This window comes from Drosophila subpulchrella, chromosome X (genome assembly GCF_014743375.2).
Source record: "Drosophila subpulchrella strain 33 F10 #4 breed RU33 chromosome X, RU_Dsub_v1.1 Primary Assembly, whole genome shotgun sequence".
NCBI classification, from domain to species: domain Eukaryota; kingdom Metazoa; phylum Arthropoda; class Insecta; order Diptera; family Drosophilidae; genus Drosophila; species Drosophila subpulchrella.
In genome coordinates this window covers 1809187-1826502 of record NC_050613.1, presented here as the reverse complement: position 1 = coordinate 1826502, position 17316 = coordinate 1809187, and the positions used below count along the sequence as shown (strand labels likewise).

At 38.8% G+C, this 17316-nt stretch overlaps 2 protein-coding genes across 5 annotated transcripts; one reads left to right on the top strand and one right to left on the bottom strand.

The window, feature by feature from the left end:
* Nucleotides 1-1303: 1303 nt before the first annotated feature.
* Nucleotides 1304-6456, top strand: LOC119557541. Of its 4 annotated transcripts, none has more exons than XM_037870312.1 (5): nt 1304-1441; nt 1516-1699; nt 1764-3179; nt 3860-4093; nt 6180-6456. In XM_037870312.1, exons 1-5 carry the CDS (start codon nt 1428-1430, stop codon nt 6300-6302), a joined length of 1971 nt encoding a protein of 656 aa, XP_037726240.1. In that variant the 5' UTR covers nt 1304-1427; the 3' UTR covers nt 6303-6456. The 4 variants fall into 4 exon arrangements, with proteins under 4 accessions (XP_037726240.1, XP_037726243.1, XP_037726242.1 ...); XM_037870313.1 differs by having other exon boundaries at nt 1316-1441; nt 1519-1699; XM_037870315.1 differs by lacking the exon at nt 6180-6456 and having other exon boundaries at nt 3695-4002.
* Nucleotides 6457-12890: 6434 nt separating this feature from the next.
* Nucleotides 12891-13655, bottom strand: LOC119557507. Its single transcript, XM_037870280.1, has one exon. The coding sequence runs from the start codon at nt 13582-13584 to the stop codon at nt 12940-12942; it is 645 nt and encodes a 214-aa protein (XP_037726208.1). The 5' UTR covers nt 13585-13655; the 3' UTR covers nt 12891-12939.
* Between the last annotated feature and the right edge of the window lie 3661 nt (nt 13656-17316).

Genomic DNA, 17316 nt, shown 5'->3' with positions numbered 1-17316 from the left:
AACGCCTAACTACATACAATTTGAACACTAACTTGTGGAATGTTTTCAACGGCAAATGATTATTTTATTGCTATTAGCAAACTGATCAAGGATGAGATTTCTATTCAATTGCTGGAGAAAGTCGCCCACCATCCTGACAATGGGGACAGCTGGAGGAGCCATTACCAGCCATCGCCAGGATGCTGGGCGACTTCCTCCAGCATCTGGCGGAACTAAGGATTAGGCGTCCCTTTTCTTATACACAGCTCCAGCAGGCGTTTTTGGGGTTTTGCTTTCATTTTAAATTTTTTGTTTCCACGCCGTTTCTGCGCGAACACACCGAAAGTTTAAATTTCTTATTCATTGCGCCGCGGCTAACGGACCTTTTCGGAATTCACTCACGAAATCTGGCACTTTTCTGGTATTTCCTTAGCTCATATAAGTACCGCGCTGAAAAACAGACCCGTCGTTAGCAGCCTTCCTACCTCTCGCTCACTCCTTTGATTAGTCCGCTATTTTCGTCGATGTGGGCTTTAAGGACAACCGTTTTTTTTTAACTCACGGTATAAGAGACGGTTATTAATAACTTATATTGGGGTTTCAAGAATTTCTTGTTTTAAATTTAGGTTTGAAACTGATTGTCTGTTTTAGACACGAAGTGTTTCCAATTTTTAGCATTTCTAACCCAACGATAAATAAACTTTAATGGCCGCGTTCGGCAGAACAAAATGATACATGATCACTGATGGGATTCAAACGATAGTTCTGCTGAACGCACATTGCATCATGATAAGTAAAAAAGGAGAGTACAAATAGTGCGCTACCTTTTTTTGATACACGAAACATTGCTGCTGGCTTGTATGTATGAGTAAAATATCGATACAAACTAACGGAACTATTATTAAAATACCAGGTAGATAGCTAAAGTTCTTACAACTGTTCAGGCCCTTTTGACTATTATATGACCACGATTGCTATGCGCAATGCTGCAGCTGTGGTGGTAGCCGGTATTTTGATTACTATCGTAATTTTATTTTAAAAACTTTTGTTTATAAAGTGATTGTCAAAATGTACGCTATTTAAAAAACATTTTAATTGGATAGTAAAGTTTTTCAGGCAAAATATTTTTCATTTTCAATGTCATTATGTATTATAAGTGTTCAGCAGAACAAATTTGATCACTGATAACTGATCCATCAGTAAATTAGTTATCATGTTGTTCTTCTGAGCGTGGCCATTATTTGAATTACCCCTCCAAAGGTTTCTTGCTTTTTGGCGGGAAGTCGATGGTTCTTGCAGTGTTATCGTTAGTTATCATCTCTAATAGAAACAACCGAACCAAAACATAGGCATTGAACGAACATTTAAAAAAAAACAAATTAGTAGCATAGCTGTCTTTTGAGAACACATTTCGACTTTCCCAACAAAATTCCCAATAGATAACACCGATGGATGCCACTTGGTAAGTGTGTTTACGCGTTTCTTGGGTGATTATATTGCTGTTTCTGCCTAAAGTAATAGATTTGTATATTTCAGTAGGGCCATGGAGCAGCTACTGGCGGCCGTGGAGTTGAGCCGGACCCAAAATGAGGATACCACTCCCACGACCAACACCGCCATATCAATCTGGAGCGCCCCTTCCGAGGGCAGTGCCTCTAGTTGCGTGGACCCCGCCTCTTTCCGGTTTCGGCTGGATGGCCAAGCCATATTGCCACCACTGGTGAGTCGAAAACTTGGCCAGGGAGTGGCACCTACTCAGGCGTAACCCACTCACTATGTTCCAGATCACTAGTGCCAAGAGACGCGAGGTGCAGCTGGCCCGCCAGAAAGCTTTGAAGTTAGAGGAACGCTACCGCCTGGCCAGACACTCGGCGGGATCCGACATGGCCAGTCTGAGGAGCTTGTCCCAGACGGAGACTTTCATCTACGACAGCACTCGAGGCCAGGCACGTCCTCAGACCCCTGTCCCAGACATTAAGCTCCCTACCATACAGGTTGATCCTCCCACGCCCCATCCCCCGGTGGAGCCAGTGGATAACTTGTCCCCCAGGCGGCACAATCGAATTACCGATCGTATCCTGCAGTTTGAACAGTCGGGACTGGGTAAACTTCTACCCAAAGATCAGGACAAAAGGATCCTGCGCTCCAGTACCAGCCCACTGATAGCTGAATGTAAGGAGCAGACACAGCAGGAGTTAAAAAAGACGGAGCTAGGGACTTCGCAGCCAGAGCCAGCTAGTTATCAGCGCTCACGAAGCTTTACGCTGGAGGAGCCTTCTCAGGTTCTCGTAGAGCATATGCAGCGGGAGGCCCAAGCGGTCAAGCCTAGCCAGAGTTTGGTAAACTTCCAAAGGCAGACCATAGAGTCCCAGGCCAAGCGGGTGAATCGCAATTCCAGATGCAACAGCAACAACACCGCCATCGCCACAAACTCTACAACCACCGGCAGCAGCTGCTCCAGAAGAGATCGCGAGGTGGAACGTATAATAGAAAGGGCGTTGGGCGAACATGGTCCTTTGGAAGCTAGCCGGAAAGCAGGAGTGCGCAACTATCTGCGTAGCCATCGGGAGCGAATGAATCAGTTGGTCCTTTACCAGGAGGAGGAGCGTCGTCGCATGCAGACGCAGTTTGATCAACAGCAGCGACAGCTCATTGAGGAACTGTGTGCTGAAATTGATGTTACCTCGAGCACCGAAAATCCTGATGAACTAGTGTCGCAGAGCACCAGTACGGGAGACCTGCAATGTGGCTTATCCACGCCTTCAATGTCCTTTTCGAATGCCACGCCACGCTGCTTCCAAAATCTGGATGACTTTCTCACTATGGAGGACAGCTGCCGAATGGCGGCTTCTTCTTTCGCTCGAAAGAGGTTGTTTAGTCCGAAAGTATCTCTGGGCTACGAATCGGAACCGCAGCTGCTAGGGGAGACAACTGCTCCCAGCACACCGCGATCGTTACCACTCAGGAACAGCAGTTTAACCAACAGTAGGCGAAGTGGGCCAGTTGCCAGGAGACGATCGCAAACCGTGAGCAGTAGTTCCAGGAAATCGAACATTACTGCAGGTCGTGAAGTGATCAAATCACCAGCGAAGGTACTGCAGGGACGACCAAAGAGTTCACCAGGAAACGCTAGCTCCACCCCACCGAAAAGGGGCAACGCACCAGTAAGAAGCAGTTCATCGCCCAAGCAACTGAGAAATGTAAGTTATCCAAACTAGTACTTGATGCCAAAGGTAAAAAGATATTCTTTTAATGCGAAAACAAGCAAAGTAATATCGAACTTATGTATGAATTAAACAGTCGAACTCTTATTTTCGTAAAGTGAAAAACTTGGCTGTATTATCGGGTGCATGCAATTATTTATATTAAAATAAATAATGACAAGTATGAGCAGAGTTTATGAATCGTCACTGGAAACAAAAACAATTTTTAAAAATCCAAAAAAGAATTTGAATATTGCATCCTGCTGTAATAAGCTTGCGCTCTCCTGGTAAAAAATGTAAATACTTTTATACCCGTTACTCGTAGATTCGTCGGAAAGTATGTAACAGGTAGAAGGAAGCGTTTCCGACCCCATAAAGTATATTCATAAATTCCTGATCAGAATCAGGTCCCCAGGTCCTTATTTTACTGGTTGTTTTTGCATGCACACGATAATTTTTATATTCATATTCTGTATTCTATTCTCTTATTTTCACTCCCACAACTCAAGCAGCGCAAGAAGCTATAGCAAATCGGGTGGCTAGTTTACCAAGCGCCTTAACAAAGACTGCGAGGAAATCGAGGGACCAAACCTCCAGCACCCGTATCTAACCAACTTACTAACCCATTCAGCAAGTGCCTTCTTTCCCTGTTTAATTTCGTATTTGATCCCCGCCAGAAACATGCCAATCTGGAGCAGGAGGAGCGACAATGGGCAGCCACGCGTATAAATGCCGCAGTGCGAGGATTCTTGATACGCCGGCTCTTTGCCACCGAGCAAGTGCAGCGTATAGTCCAGACCATCAGAGACACCTTGATCTTCGTGCTAAATCTACATCTGGAAACCTGCGGAAATGACCTAGATGCAGAGGAGCCCGCTAATCTGCGCCTTAAGGCGCGACTGCTTCAACAGGTGGGTTGAGGGTCTTAAACTAAATGTTCAAAACTCTATTGCCACAGACGAATATTATGTTAATTCATAAAGCCATTAAAAAATTTAACTATAAAGAGATACAACTTTTAATTTACCATTAAAATATTAACATTCTTCGAGGTTGATAATCCAGAAGTATATTTTAATTGAATTTTTTCTTTTGGACGCTTGTTTCTCATTTAATGCTAAAATAAGCTTTAAACCACGGACCATAATTTTTAAGTATAATTTTAAAATTCACAAATTAATCATTATTTTTGATAAAAAAAATCAACCATCTGCAAGGAAGCAGAAGGCCAATATAAGGATTTTGTTTACCAGAGGAAATACATTTGCGTTCGCTGTATACCTTTTTGCGACAAAAGAAGTAAAAATCGGCGCAGCAAAAAATCAGTAACAATCATTATTTTTTTTGATATAAAAAATAATATACAAATTTTTTATGAAAATGGATAGGCCAACCAAAGAGGATCCATATGTGGTATTTTCCTTTTTTGCGTATGTCGATCCTAAGTGGCCTTTTTCTTTATTCAAAAACAGATCAATAACAATTGATAATAAATTCCTTTTTAACACTAAAATATAAATTATTAAGTGTTTATACCCGTTACTCGGAGAGTAAAGTATATACTCATATATTTTTGATCAACTGAGTGGACTGAGACATGTCCGGTCTGTGAATGCTGTGATCTTGAAAACTAACAGAGATAGAAAGTTATCGTTTCAGATTCGAATTTCTTAGTTTCTTATTTAGAGCCATTTTTATACCCTTGCAGAGGGTATTATGATTTCAGTCAGAAGTTTGCAACGCGGTGAAGGAGACGTTTTCGACCCCATAAAGTATATATATTCTTGATCAGCATCACTAGAAGAGTCGATCTGGCCATGTCCGTCTGTCCGTCTGACCGTCTGTCCGTCCGTTTCTACGCAAACTAGTCTCTCAGTTTTAAAGCTATCGGGCTGAAACTTTTTCATAAGTCTTCTTTCTTTTGCAGGTAGTATATAAGTCGGAACCAGCGGGATCGTACCCCTATATCCATAGGAATAATCGGAAAAAAAATTATATCTTTGGTGTTTTTTAACATACAACCTCCTACGCTTGAAAATAGCATATTTTAACAAGTTTTGAATTTGAATTACTTTTACAAAATTACAATGATGACTATTTTTTTTATAAAATTTAAAAATATACTCACAGAAGGAAAGCACTTTTTAACAAACAAATTTAACTCCTATACTGCAAAAGCTTCGCCTCCCCAATGTTTTGAATCACCTTAAAATGTTTGAAATCCTTCCTACAAACAGTTCAAAAAAATTACAATTTCACTCAAAAAATGAGAAATAGAAAACGCCAATATTTTTTTTTAAATTCCATTTACTCTTAGAAAAAAAAATTGGGCAACACATTTTTTTTTGATTAAACAGAAAAAAATATTTTTCTTAAAGAAAAGGCGGGACCACGCCCACCTTTTTTATTTTACTTCCCTTAAATTGTATATACTTAATTTAAAAAACAAAATTTTTAAATGTTGCTTCGTTTTTAAGTTATTAATTAATGCCACAAAAAGTGGTCAAATTTCCATAGTGCGATGTAGTGAGCATTTGTGATTTTGGTGTGTCCTAACCGGAGTCGGTGTGTGAGTGTTTGCACTCCTATTGTGGGTAGGAGATATGAAATTAATGGTTTGCGGTGAAGATAGGAGAACTTGCCGGTTATTCTGCATTGTTTGTCTTGCTGGGGAGTAAGATTGTTGTTGTTTAGTTTGGTTGTCTGTTTTGCTTTGCGTTTGCTAAGCTGATCGAAAACACGACTGATCTCAGGAAGAGTACGTTGTGACTGTTAATTTAATTATGAATGTATGGTTTTCTGCTCAGCGAATGTTTATTTCAGCACGGTCTTACGCCCACAAATCGCGAAGGTCTTTGGTGCCCTTAAATGTATAATTGAAAATTAAATTATATTGTCAGTAACTATCGCCTAACCTAAAAAAGTTTAGCACGCGACGTGCCCACAAATTTTGTCATTTATTCTTATTTCATTATTTTCTTCGGTTTTTTCAAACAGCTCTGCTCGGCCAGCCGTACGCTTCACCTGATCTTCATCCAGACCAACACAAAGGAACGTTTGGAAATCATCGCTCGGGATCGAAAGCGGATCAAGACTAAACTCCTCCTAAAACACAGCTGATCCGATTCAAATGTCGTAGATTAGAAGGCAAGAAGGAGAAAATCTCAAACTAAACATTCCTGCCTTTAATAAGCACCTATTTTATTTTTATATTATCTCCACACATTAAATTTTATTTCATTAAAAATCAAGTTTAATGAGATATAACGAGTAAGAAAATATTTGTAAATGAACTATGAAAAGACAAGAATGGTTTCATCCGGCCATTCAGCCGGTTTTTCCAACATCATATTTATTTTACTTCTTTTGCTTAAAGGGGTATGTTTTGCAGCTTGGGTAGGTATTTTCTAAATTAGAGTTAAATTTTTTAAAAGAAAAATTGATAAAAACAACGTGATAAAAAAAATCTATTCGAAATTGTGTAATCTTTAAATAACATTAATGTTTATGAGAATATAATCGACGAAGCTAAAATTATTATTCTATTACACTGCTCGACAGTGTTTTTGGTGCAGGCCTTTGGGCATTTAATTATGTTAATATAGACGTATACCTTGCAAGCAAAAGGGCGATATTTCTATCGCCTGTCGATAGTACACATTTTACAAAAACAAAAAGGGTCGGGATCGCGAAGAAGTAACTTCTGAGACACTTCTGCGCGATAGAAAGACGATAGTACACATTAGTGGGAAAAAAACACGCGATAAAAAGAGGTCGCGGTAATTTTCCGTTACCCCTTTTTTTCTGAAAATTTTTTGGGTCTTCGTTTTGACCCACGCCATTATTTTTCGCCCGAGCGTCATTTCGTTGCGCGATTTGTAAGTGAACAGTGCGGTTTTGTATCAAATTTGCTTTGTTTTTTTCTAAATGTTTTTAATTGCTTAACATATTTAAATGTCCCCCCAACAAAGCGTGCGAAATTACGTGCTTATCGTGAGGTGTACGAATATTTAAACCTTTTTACGGACAAGCTAGCTGAGGACATTACTTGGCGTGTAACTACGGAGAAACCCAGCATCCAACGATTCTCAACATATTTCATTGTAAAAGTATATTACCTTTACTTTATTTTTACTTTAACTGAACAAAATATAAATTTTTGTTTCTTTTAGAAATGGTTATTAATAAATTTCTTATGTCGACGGAGCTAAATAAGATTGTTCAGCAAAATTTCCTACATGCCAGGAACCGTGTATACAAGCGGACAAAGCACTTATACAAAAAATAAATGCAAAATATTAAAAGTAAAAAAAATGTGTTTTAATTCAAGATTTTGCAATTGGGAAAGACTCTTCTAGGTATCTTCTACAAGCATATGTAAAGTCACTTTTGAGTGACTTCCATAAGTGACTACGGCGACACTTCCAGAAGTTACTTCGGCGATATCGCATTCGGATCGCAGAAGTGACTCCCGTCGGGAAGAAATGTGCCACTTCGGCGACACTTCTAGGAGTGACTTCGGCGACACTTCCAGAAGTTACTTTGGCGATATCGCATTCGGATCGCGGAAGTGACTCCCGTCGGACTCGGAGTCACTTCTGGAAGTAACTCAGAAGTGACTTAACAGACGCTTGTAGATGATACCTAGAAGATTTTCCCAATTGGAAAATCTAAAAATAAAAAATGTTCATTTGACTTATTTATCTTATTTTGCCTTTATTTTTCTTACAAGGGCTTTTGCCGCTTGTAGATACGGTCTCTGGCATGTAGGAAATGCTGCTGGATAACTTTGTTTATGTGCAGCTTCGTTGACGTTGGAAATTTACTAAGCCACTTCTAAAGAGAACAGAATCAAAAATGGGTTTTTATTCAGCCAAAATAAAAAAAAAAACTTTGGCGCGTTACCTTTAATAATAACATATGTTGAGAATATTTGGATGCTGGGTTTCTCCGGAGTTCCCCGCCACGTTATGTCCACAGCTAGATTGTCCGAAATAACTGATTTGATAGCCAGCCTTGTAAAAGTGGGAACATCGTTTCCTCCAACCATTTTTATACCCTTGCAGAGGGTATATTGATTTCAGTCAGAAGTTTGCACCGCAGTGAAGGAGACGTTTCCGACCCCATAAAGTATATATATTCTTGATCAGCATGACTAGACGAGTCGATCTAGCCATGTCCGTCTGTCCGTCTGTCCGCCTGTCCGTCTGTCCGTCCGTTTCTACGCAAACTAGTCTCGCAGTTTTTAAGCTATCGGGCTGAAACTTTCCCAAAAGTCTTATATCTCTTGCAGGTAGTATATAAGTCGGAACCAGCCGGATCGGACAACTATATCTTATAGCTCCCATAGGAATAATCGAAAATAAAAATTTAAAAAAATTATATCTTTGATGTTTTTTAGCATATAACCTCCTAAGCTTGGAAATAACATTTTTTAAAAAGTTTTGAATTTTGAATTAAATTTTATAGAAATCGGACGACTATATCATATAGCTGGCATAGGAACGATCGGAAAATTGGTGGAAAAATAATAGGAAACAAATTATAGCTTCGGTGTTTTTCAACATATAACCTCCAACGCTTGGAAATAATATTTTCTAATTAGTTCTGAGTTTCGAATTTAATTTTATCAAAATCGGACGACTATATCATATAGCTGCCATAGGAACGATCGGAAAATTGGTAGGAAGATAATATGAAACAAATTATAGCTTCGGTGTTTTTTAACATATAACCTCCTTCGCTTGGAAATAACATTTTTTAATTAGTTCTGAATTTCGAATTTAATTTTATCAAAATCGGACGACTATATAACATAGCTGCCATAGGAACGATCGGAAAATTGGTAGGAAAATAATATGAAACAAATTATAGCTTCGGTGTTTTTTGACATATTATCTTATACTATTGGGAATATCATTTTTTGTGTTTTTAAATTTAATAATTATAGCTGCAAGGGTATATAAGCCTCGGCTTGCCGAAGCTAACTTCCTTTCTTGTTAGTTTTGATTTCTAGAAAAAGGCAAAAAATTATTTATCAGGTAACCGTAAACGACATACAATATAAGTAAATTACCAGATCTCTCCGCATTGCATCATCATTAAAAAGTTTTTCGTCGAAATCTTGAAAATCGGGCAGGGTTTTGAAGGGCAGCATTTGAAGATTATTGGCCACAGGCTCCGGAACCGGTAAGGACTTAAGTTGCCTTACTTCGCCACGGAGCATAAAGACCTCCTCCGTAAGCGTTTTCAGCAGCTTTTGAGTTCCTTCTTCCCTGCGCCTACTTTCCTCCAATTGCTTTAAAATTTGGCCTTCCCTGTGTCGACTCACTCAATATTCTTTCAAAGAGGTAATCTGAAATTTGTTCAATAGTTATTAAGACTGGACAAATATTTTTTTAAACATACACCTACTATGGGGCGAAATTGCGTCGAACTGAGACGGATAAGAATTTCCTAGAAAACAAAAGGTTTTATTGTGTAATATGTATACACTCAATAAACTATTTGCCACAAATTTTATAAATGTGCAAAAAAAAAAATTTAGTCCGTATAGTTTTTAGAGAGCATGAATTTTATGAATTATGAATTATTTTATGAAATAGTTGGTTTTAGAATATAAATAAACATTTAATGATACAATTAATACTTACCTACACCGGTGTTAAAATCCATGTTTTTATTTTCTATACGAATGGAAAAATAGCGAAAGTGTTTTGTGTGTTTTTTAATATTATAGCTTTGTTCTTTGTATTGCTAAGGTTAAAGCTAATTCTTTTATCAGTTACAATCTCATCTACTTTACAAATTTCAAAATTTGATGAATTGTAAGGTTGGTTGAAAAGTGGTTGTAAGTTTATAATAATTTTCCCTTCAAAAAACGGAACATTTTCTATCTTTTTAATTTTGTTAATAAGCCCAACATTTTCATTGGCATAACAGATATTGTTATTTTGTCAATAGAGAAGTAAAAGTTTTCAGTTTTTAAAAAACTTTACAGTTCCTTCCAAATATTATATCAATACTTGTATGCTTCCTTTTGAGGGCATAACTCTTTTCAACATGTCTGTTGTAAATTTGCGCAGCAGCATTGTTTGATTTTTTAACCTGTTTTTTATAGTTTGCAGGTAATTTTCAAAACGGAAAGCGCTTATTGTTTCTATCGAATCTTCGTGAATATGGAGCAAATAATGAAAATTACATGTCATGGAGCAAGGGTCATATAACGAAGATACTTCTATTACAAAATCTATTAAGAGATTTTGGGCCATTTTAGTATCTGCCAAAGAACAATTGTTATGTAACAATATACGTATTGGTAGGGATAAATTTAAAAAGTGTTCGTACCTCTTTTCGGATAGAATTGGTTTTAAAACAAACGGCCCGTAATACAACAAAAATTGTCTAAGTTCCGTGGCTTTGAAGCGATCAAGCTCGTCCAAAGGCCTAGACTTACGAGAAAATTCATACGGGCAAGATTTTTTAAGTTTTTTAGTTCGCTTGAAAGCTCACCAATTTTCCATGACGTTAAGGAATACTGTTCTCCTTTTTTCTTTACCCAAGACTTAAGGAGAGTCCTTACTACTCCAAGGCAAACAACATGCATGTAGTCCAACCCAACTTGTTTAACAATATCGATAGAAAGTATTTCTAAAATAGTTAAATCTTTTCTGTTGTGGTGTTCAGGTTGACTTCTGCTTCATGCGTGACCTAAAATTTTGTCCATCTTTTTTCTGGGTGTGGAAAACAAAATATACGTACATCGCGTAGAAGTCACTTCTGGACGGTAAAAAGACGATAGTACACATATTACAAAAACAAAAAGAATTCATTTTACAAAAACTGTGGACATTACTTGGCGTGTAACTGCGGAGAAACCCAACGATTCCCCACATATTTCATTGTAAAAGGTGATGCCTTCTAGTTTATTCTTATTTTGACTAAAAAAAAAACAATTTTTGTTTCTTTTAGAAATAGTAATTAGTAAATTTCTTATGTCTACGGAGCTGGACTTAAATAACACTGTTCAGCAGAATTTCCTACGTGCCAGGGACCGTGTATACAAGCGGACGATGCCCTTATCAAAAAAACAAGGCAGAACGCTATAGTCGAGTGCCTCGACTATTTGATACCCGTTACTCAGCTAAAGGGACCAAAGGGAAATGGAGATATGCAAGCAGCAAAGCGAGATTGAAATGCGCCACCTACCCGTGATTTCAATAAATGGTTATATTGCAAACTTTTTTTGGATCAATCGATAGGTATTGACGAGACCAATACATTTCAGTTACAATTTTGTATCTAGCATGAAAATTGTGGGCACCACAGGCTTGGGCGGTTTGTGGGCGTTAGAGTGGGCGTGTCATATTCGCGTAACAAACATGCGCTGCGTACAAGGCTACGAAATCTAAATCTAAGATCCCAATTCTCTACCTTTGATAGTTTCCGAGATATCCGCGTTCAAACTTACGATTTTTTAAAGTTTGTGGGGGGTTTGTGGGTGTTAAAGTGGGCGTGGCAAATTTTTTTTTCGGTCAATCGATAGTTATTGATGAGAACAACACATTTCAGTTAATTTTTATTCTAGCATCAAAACTGTAGGAGCCACAGTTTTGGGCGGTTTGTGGGCGTTAGAGTGGGTGTGGCACTCTGCTGAAACAAACTTGAGCTGCGCAGGAATCTCAGGAATCTACATGCCTAATCCCAGTATTGTACCTCTTATAGTTTCCGAGATCTCAGCGTTCATACGGACAGACGTACAGACGGACAGACGGTCAGACGGACATTGCTTGATCGACTCAGCTAGTGATCCTGATCGTTGAAAAGTATGTAACAGGTAGAAGGAAGCGTTTCCGACATAAAGTATATATATTCTTGATCAGGATCACAAGCCGAGTCGATCTATCCTTCTTCGTCTGACCGTCTGTCCGTATGAACGCTGTGATCTCGGAAAGTATTAAAGCTACAATACTTTTTTTTTAAGTTTTGATATTTAAATGAAAACTCTGAATAAATTTGCCGTACTTTCGTATATCGCCAGCCCTGGTTTTTATGCGCACTTAAAATATAAATTCCTAGTTGTTTTACTAATCAGCTGTTATAATAAACATTTGTTTTTTATTGCGCAAGGCGCTTGAATTAATTGTTGTAATCCAATTACAATGGAAAGTGAAGCCGGAGGTACATATATATGGGTGGTTGATTTACAAGCCGAGCACCTTTTTTTGGGTCACATTTTTGATTTGCCGGATTTTTTTACGTAAACTATTCGATAAACAAGTATATACATGTATCAGGATTTGGTCGAAAAAAGTATTATTGGTTTGGTCAATACCTATCAATTGACCTAGAAAAAGATTGCCACACCCACAAACGCTATTAACGATTAGCGCTCCGTCTGTTCCCCACCGTTTTAAAGATGTTGTAAATGTGATAATGGAATTAAGTTTTGTTTATCAACACCCATTTACCTAAGAGCTGTTCAAGCCAGGGCGCGACGAAACGAGTCACCGCTAGGTGGCGCCCTGAAATCTCGGAAAAAGTCGCTTGTTGCTTTTATTCTCCATTTCCCGTGCGCTCCCATTAGCTAAGTAACGACCATATATGACTTCATAAGCCAACAGGATAGACTATACAAGAGAGTCCGTAAATAAGCTCATTTTACATTTACTGAATGTGTGATATATTATTTTGCTGATGTAATAGAAACAATTAGACATCAAACATATGGCTCGATTTCCTAAGTTTTCGCTGGAGGCTAAATAACCTCTTCGTCCTGCTGCTCGCCCTGCCGTCCGTCCTGCCCCTCGTATTGCCCATTGTCCAGCTCCTTGTCCATCTTACGTTTCTTGGCATTGAGCAGCTTCCTCTGATTGTAGGCCTCTATACGCTCCTCCAGTTGGTCGACCTCCAGCCACATTTGGGACGCCAGGTGCCAACGCGGCGGTGGATTGTTGTTGATTATGGCCATCAGAGTTTCCAGACGATTGCGATCCCAGTGATTGTCCTTTCGGTCTCGACTGGTCATCAGGGACTTCAGATAATTCATCTGTCGCTCGCCGTTATTCGGGACGATCCCCGTACCGGGATGATCCAGAGTACCGTCGTCCACCGCCTGGCAGGCCTTCTCATTCAAATCGGGGACAAACGGTGGACAAGCCGCCGGTTGTTTACATATCATAATGGAAGCGGCCAACGGTACTGCCTGCGGATTGACCGCCGGCATCAGGTGCGTGGCCAAATGTTGGGACGGCGGTATCTGCAAAGCCAGCGGCTTGACCTTGCGGTTCGACGGACCCATTGCCAGGACATTAGTTTGGGTGCCAACTGAACGACGGGACGGGCTCTCCACCGTCTGCGCTACCGGTACTACACTCTTCGAAATGCGTTTCCTTGGGGCCATTGCTGTGGCTTTCAGAATATGCCGAGATTGTTAAAACTTTTTTACTTTTCACAGAAATGCGCTTGACTTGTTCGAAAAGTTCCGATTGTAATTATTCAGCTGTCACAGGAAAACGAATAGCCTACTAGCTCATCAGATCTTAGGAATAGGGCTGCCACCTAAACTTCTAGCTGAGTTAAGTACCACAGCTCTTTGCGTAAACCAAAGAATTATTACTTTAAATAGTTTTAGGGTAAAGTGACAAACTGATAAATACACACTAAAACTTTATCCATATGTGAAAATTTTTTATTTTTTCTTAAAGCAAAGTTGAAATTGTACAATAATGAAATTCAAATCTGTACACTTAAAACAAGAGAAAACGCTAAAGTCGATGGCCTCGACTATTAGATACCCGTTACTCAGCTTAAGGGAGTGCGAGAGGAATGAATATATGCTTAAAACAACTCTGCTTCTTTCACTAACACACCTAGCCTTTAGCGCCACCTATCTTCTTCTTCTACAGTGCCACTTGGCCTACAGCGCCAACTAGCATATAGCGCCCCTAGCGCTTATTAGTAAAAACGGCATATTTGCTACATGCGATTGCGTTTGAACTGCAAAATATGGATCATTATTTGGATATAACTTTTAGTCCGATTTTAATAATTTAATAATAGCATGTAGATAGGTATTGATAATAAAACCAAACTCATATAAATTTGTACAAAATAATAAGAAATGTGGGCGCTAGACGGGTTTTAGTGTTATAGTCGTTAGTGGGCGTTAGAGTTAGCGTGGCACCCTGCTGAAACAAACACCTTGTCGGCACGATTAGAGAAATCGACTGCAATTACAATGGGGGGCAAAAATGAAATTACCTACGGCTCCACTCCTAGAGGTTGTGCCAACATGCACGGTATATGGGGATAGGGGATAATCTAAGGAGCGTTCTGTGAAAGTAACATAAAAGGCCGTTTAATCCAGACACTGAACCATTGGATACTAAGACATGAACCACAATGTAAATAGCTTAGACATAACAATCATCCGACGCTAACTTTCTATAACTTTTTACAACTTTCACATAGGTTGTGCCAACTTGCACGGTGTCGCATTCGAAGGGGCATAATTTTAGCTAATTTCTGAGTTAATTACAGCCAAATCAAACGCACAGGTTTCGAGAAAATCAAGTGGTTTCAAAGCTGTCGTCTTGCACGGGAAGTAAGGCTGGCCGGTGTGACAGAGCAAGAAGACGACAGCTTTGAAGCCACTTGATTTTCTCGAAATCTGTGGGTTCAATTTTGCCGTTATTAATTTCTAAATTAGTTTAATAAATGCCCTTTCCAGTGTGGTACCGTGCAAGCAGTGTTGCCAAGGTTTGTTGAGAAAAAAATCTGATTTTGACGGGAAGAACGATGCAAAAAAGCTTCAAAATTTAAAAAATTTCAATTTATTAGATTCAATTTATTTTTCTGAAAGGGTGAGCGCACGAAATCAGTTCTATTGAAACATTTGTATAGAATTTGAACAGCAGCTGCTCTGATGTTCACAATACTTGGAGAGTTTCATCAATACTGTCCTTACTCTCCTCATCCTGTTCCTATCATTTCTAGGAATTTATTAGGAAGCTTATATGTATGGCAACATTTGTCAAGTCTGCGCAAGCCATATCTGTAAATGCATAATTTGTATTTTAATTTTAAGTAGAAAACAATTAAGCCAATTACCTTACATTAAGTATACTGTAGTCGTCTATTTCGCAGTTTGGATTGCACAAGGTTGACTTGGCTAAATATGCACTCCACTTCGGCGTTGGACCAAGGCAACGATAATATATAATGGCAACCCGAGCCAGCTCTGCAAATGAGTTGCTGCCTCCAAAATCCATATATGTAGGAATTGACTTCTGTCCAAAATGTTGTAGTGCTGTCCCTGATTTGCCAATTTACAAAATTGGAAAATTGTCTTTTTTGTTGTGATGCAACACATTGTTCACAGAAAAAATATCAATCTGCTTCAATATCATATAGTTTTCTGGAAGCCTTAAATGAAAAATAATATATTTGGTTTAATTATACGGTGTCAAATGAAGGCTAGTTCCCTCTGCTTGAGTTGCTTAGTAAGCTCAACTAAAAATTTAGATCAGCAGTCTCTAATTTCTTTTTCGGAAAATCCTTGCTCGCTGCTAGGCCAAAATGGAGTTTCAGCTCTTTTACTTGGTTCTTAACCAGTTAGTTTTAATAATAAAATTTGTATTAATGCGTATACACATCAAGTATCAACATTTTTTAAAACATTAAAAACGCAGAGATAGAACGTAAGAGCAAAAACAAATACAACGAACACAATCTAACAAGTCGAATGTTTCCAACACAAGCCTTATCGTCGTTTTAAGACTGGTATAGATCTTTGTACACGATACACCTGTCATCACGTTGGCATTATCGGTGCCAATGCCTTTTAAATTTGTATACCCTCGCAGAGGGTGAAGGAGACGTTTCCGACCCCATAAAGTTATATATTCTTGATCAGGATCACTAGACGAGTCGATCTGGCCATGTCCGTCTGTCCGTCTGTCAATCCGTTTCTACGCAAACTAATCTCACAGTTTTAATGCTATCGGGATGAAACCTTTCCAAAAGTCTTGTTTTTATTGCAGGTAGTATATTGGTCAGAACGATCCGGATCGGACCACTATATTCTATAGCTCCCATAGGAATGATCCAAAAACTATTTTTTAAAAAATGTAAAGAAATGATAACTTGTGTGTTTTTTGATATATGAACTTTTACTCTTGGGAATATCATTCTTTTAATATTTTAGAATTTAAAATCAAGGCTATAGACTTATCGGCGTGCTGGAGTTAGCTTTCTTTCTTGTTGTGTCTGCATTCGAGCTTCTTGACGCCATTCCTGTCTCTCCTTGTCTAAGTCTTCTATCAACTTCTGTTCCAGGACCATAGCTATCTTGTCAGTGACCTTCCCTTTTTTAGTACCAAACTTAAGTTCAAACGGGTTTTTTGTGTAGAAGACTGCACGTGCGAGTTGAACGCTTTCTGTACTTTGACAACGAACCTATACGATTTTGTTGTTAAATCAGCGGAAAGTTTACTTATAACAGACAGAATAACTGTCTGCCCACATGGGCGGTGTTGACCTCATGGATGTACTTATCATGTTATCATATTCGAGCAAAAACACAAGATGCCATGACACGAATTTTTTACCATTTGGTTGATATTGAAGTGTATGTTTTATACAGGCGCATTAATAAGGAAAACAAGAGCACAGACATATTGTTGGAGCTTCCGGAGTTTCGGAGATCAATTGCTGCTGATTTAGTAGCATATCAAAGCAAGCATAAACGCGGCCGCCCATTCCGTGAGTATGTTCGGAAATTCACCATCATCCCAGCGAACTGCACAACCAGGTTGGACAACGCCATCTCTATCCACGTCGAGCTCTTTAAAGCCATCGCTCACAGTTGGTGAAAAATCAATGCATCCAATATCGGATATACTGTTTGGATGAGTCGAGGCAGTGGCAAAAGATGGTGCAAGCACTGTAAGAAATCCCAAACACAATATATGTGGACAAAATGTTACCTGCTCTCAAGCTGTACGGCAAATACAAATTGTTCCTTTGAGTATCAAAATCAAAAAAAATATGAAAAAATTTACTTAAAGCCTTAAGAGTGCCTTGAGGCACTTACTTACCTTTGATTGCTTTACAGGTAAACTAATATTAGTAC

What these genes read in the sequence shown, in the direction of transcription:
- LOC119557541 (XM_037870312.1), top strand. An exon ending in AAGCCATATTGCCACCACTG is followed by an intron (nt 1,700 to 1,763) that starts GTGAGTCGAAAA and finishes ACTATGTTCCAG; the next exon opens with ATCACTAGTGCCAAGAGACG. An exon ending in AGGCGCGACTGCTTCAACAG is followed by an intron (nt 4,094 to 6,179) that starts GTGGGTTGAGGG and finishes TTTTTCAAACAG; the next exon opens with CTCTGCTCGGCCAGCCGTAC.
- LOC119557507 (XM_037870280.1), bottom strand. Translation starts at nt 13,584, where the DNA reads ATGGCCCCAAGGAAACGCATTTCGAAGAGTGTAGTACCGGTAGCGCAG.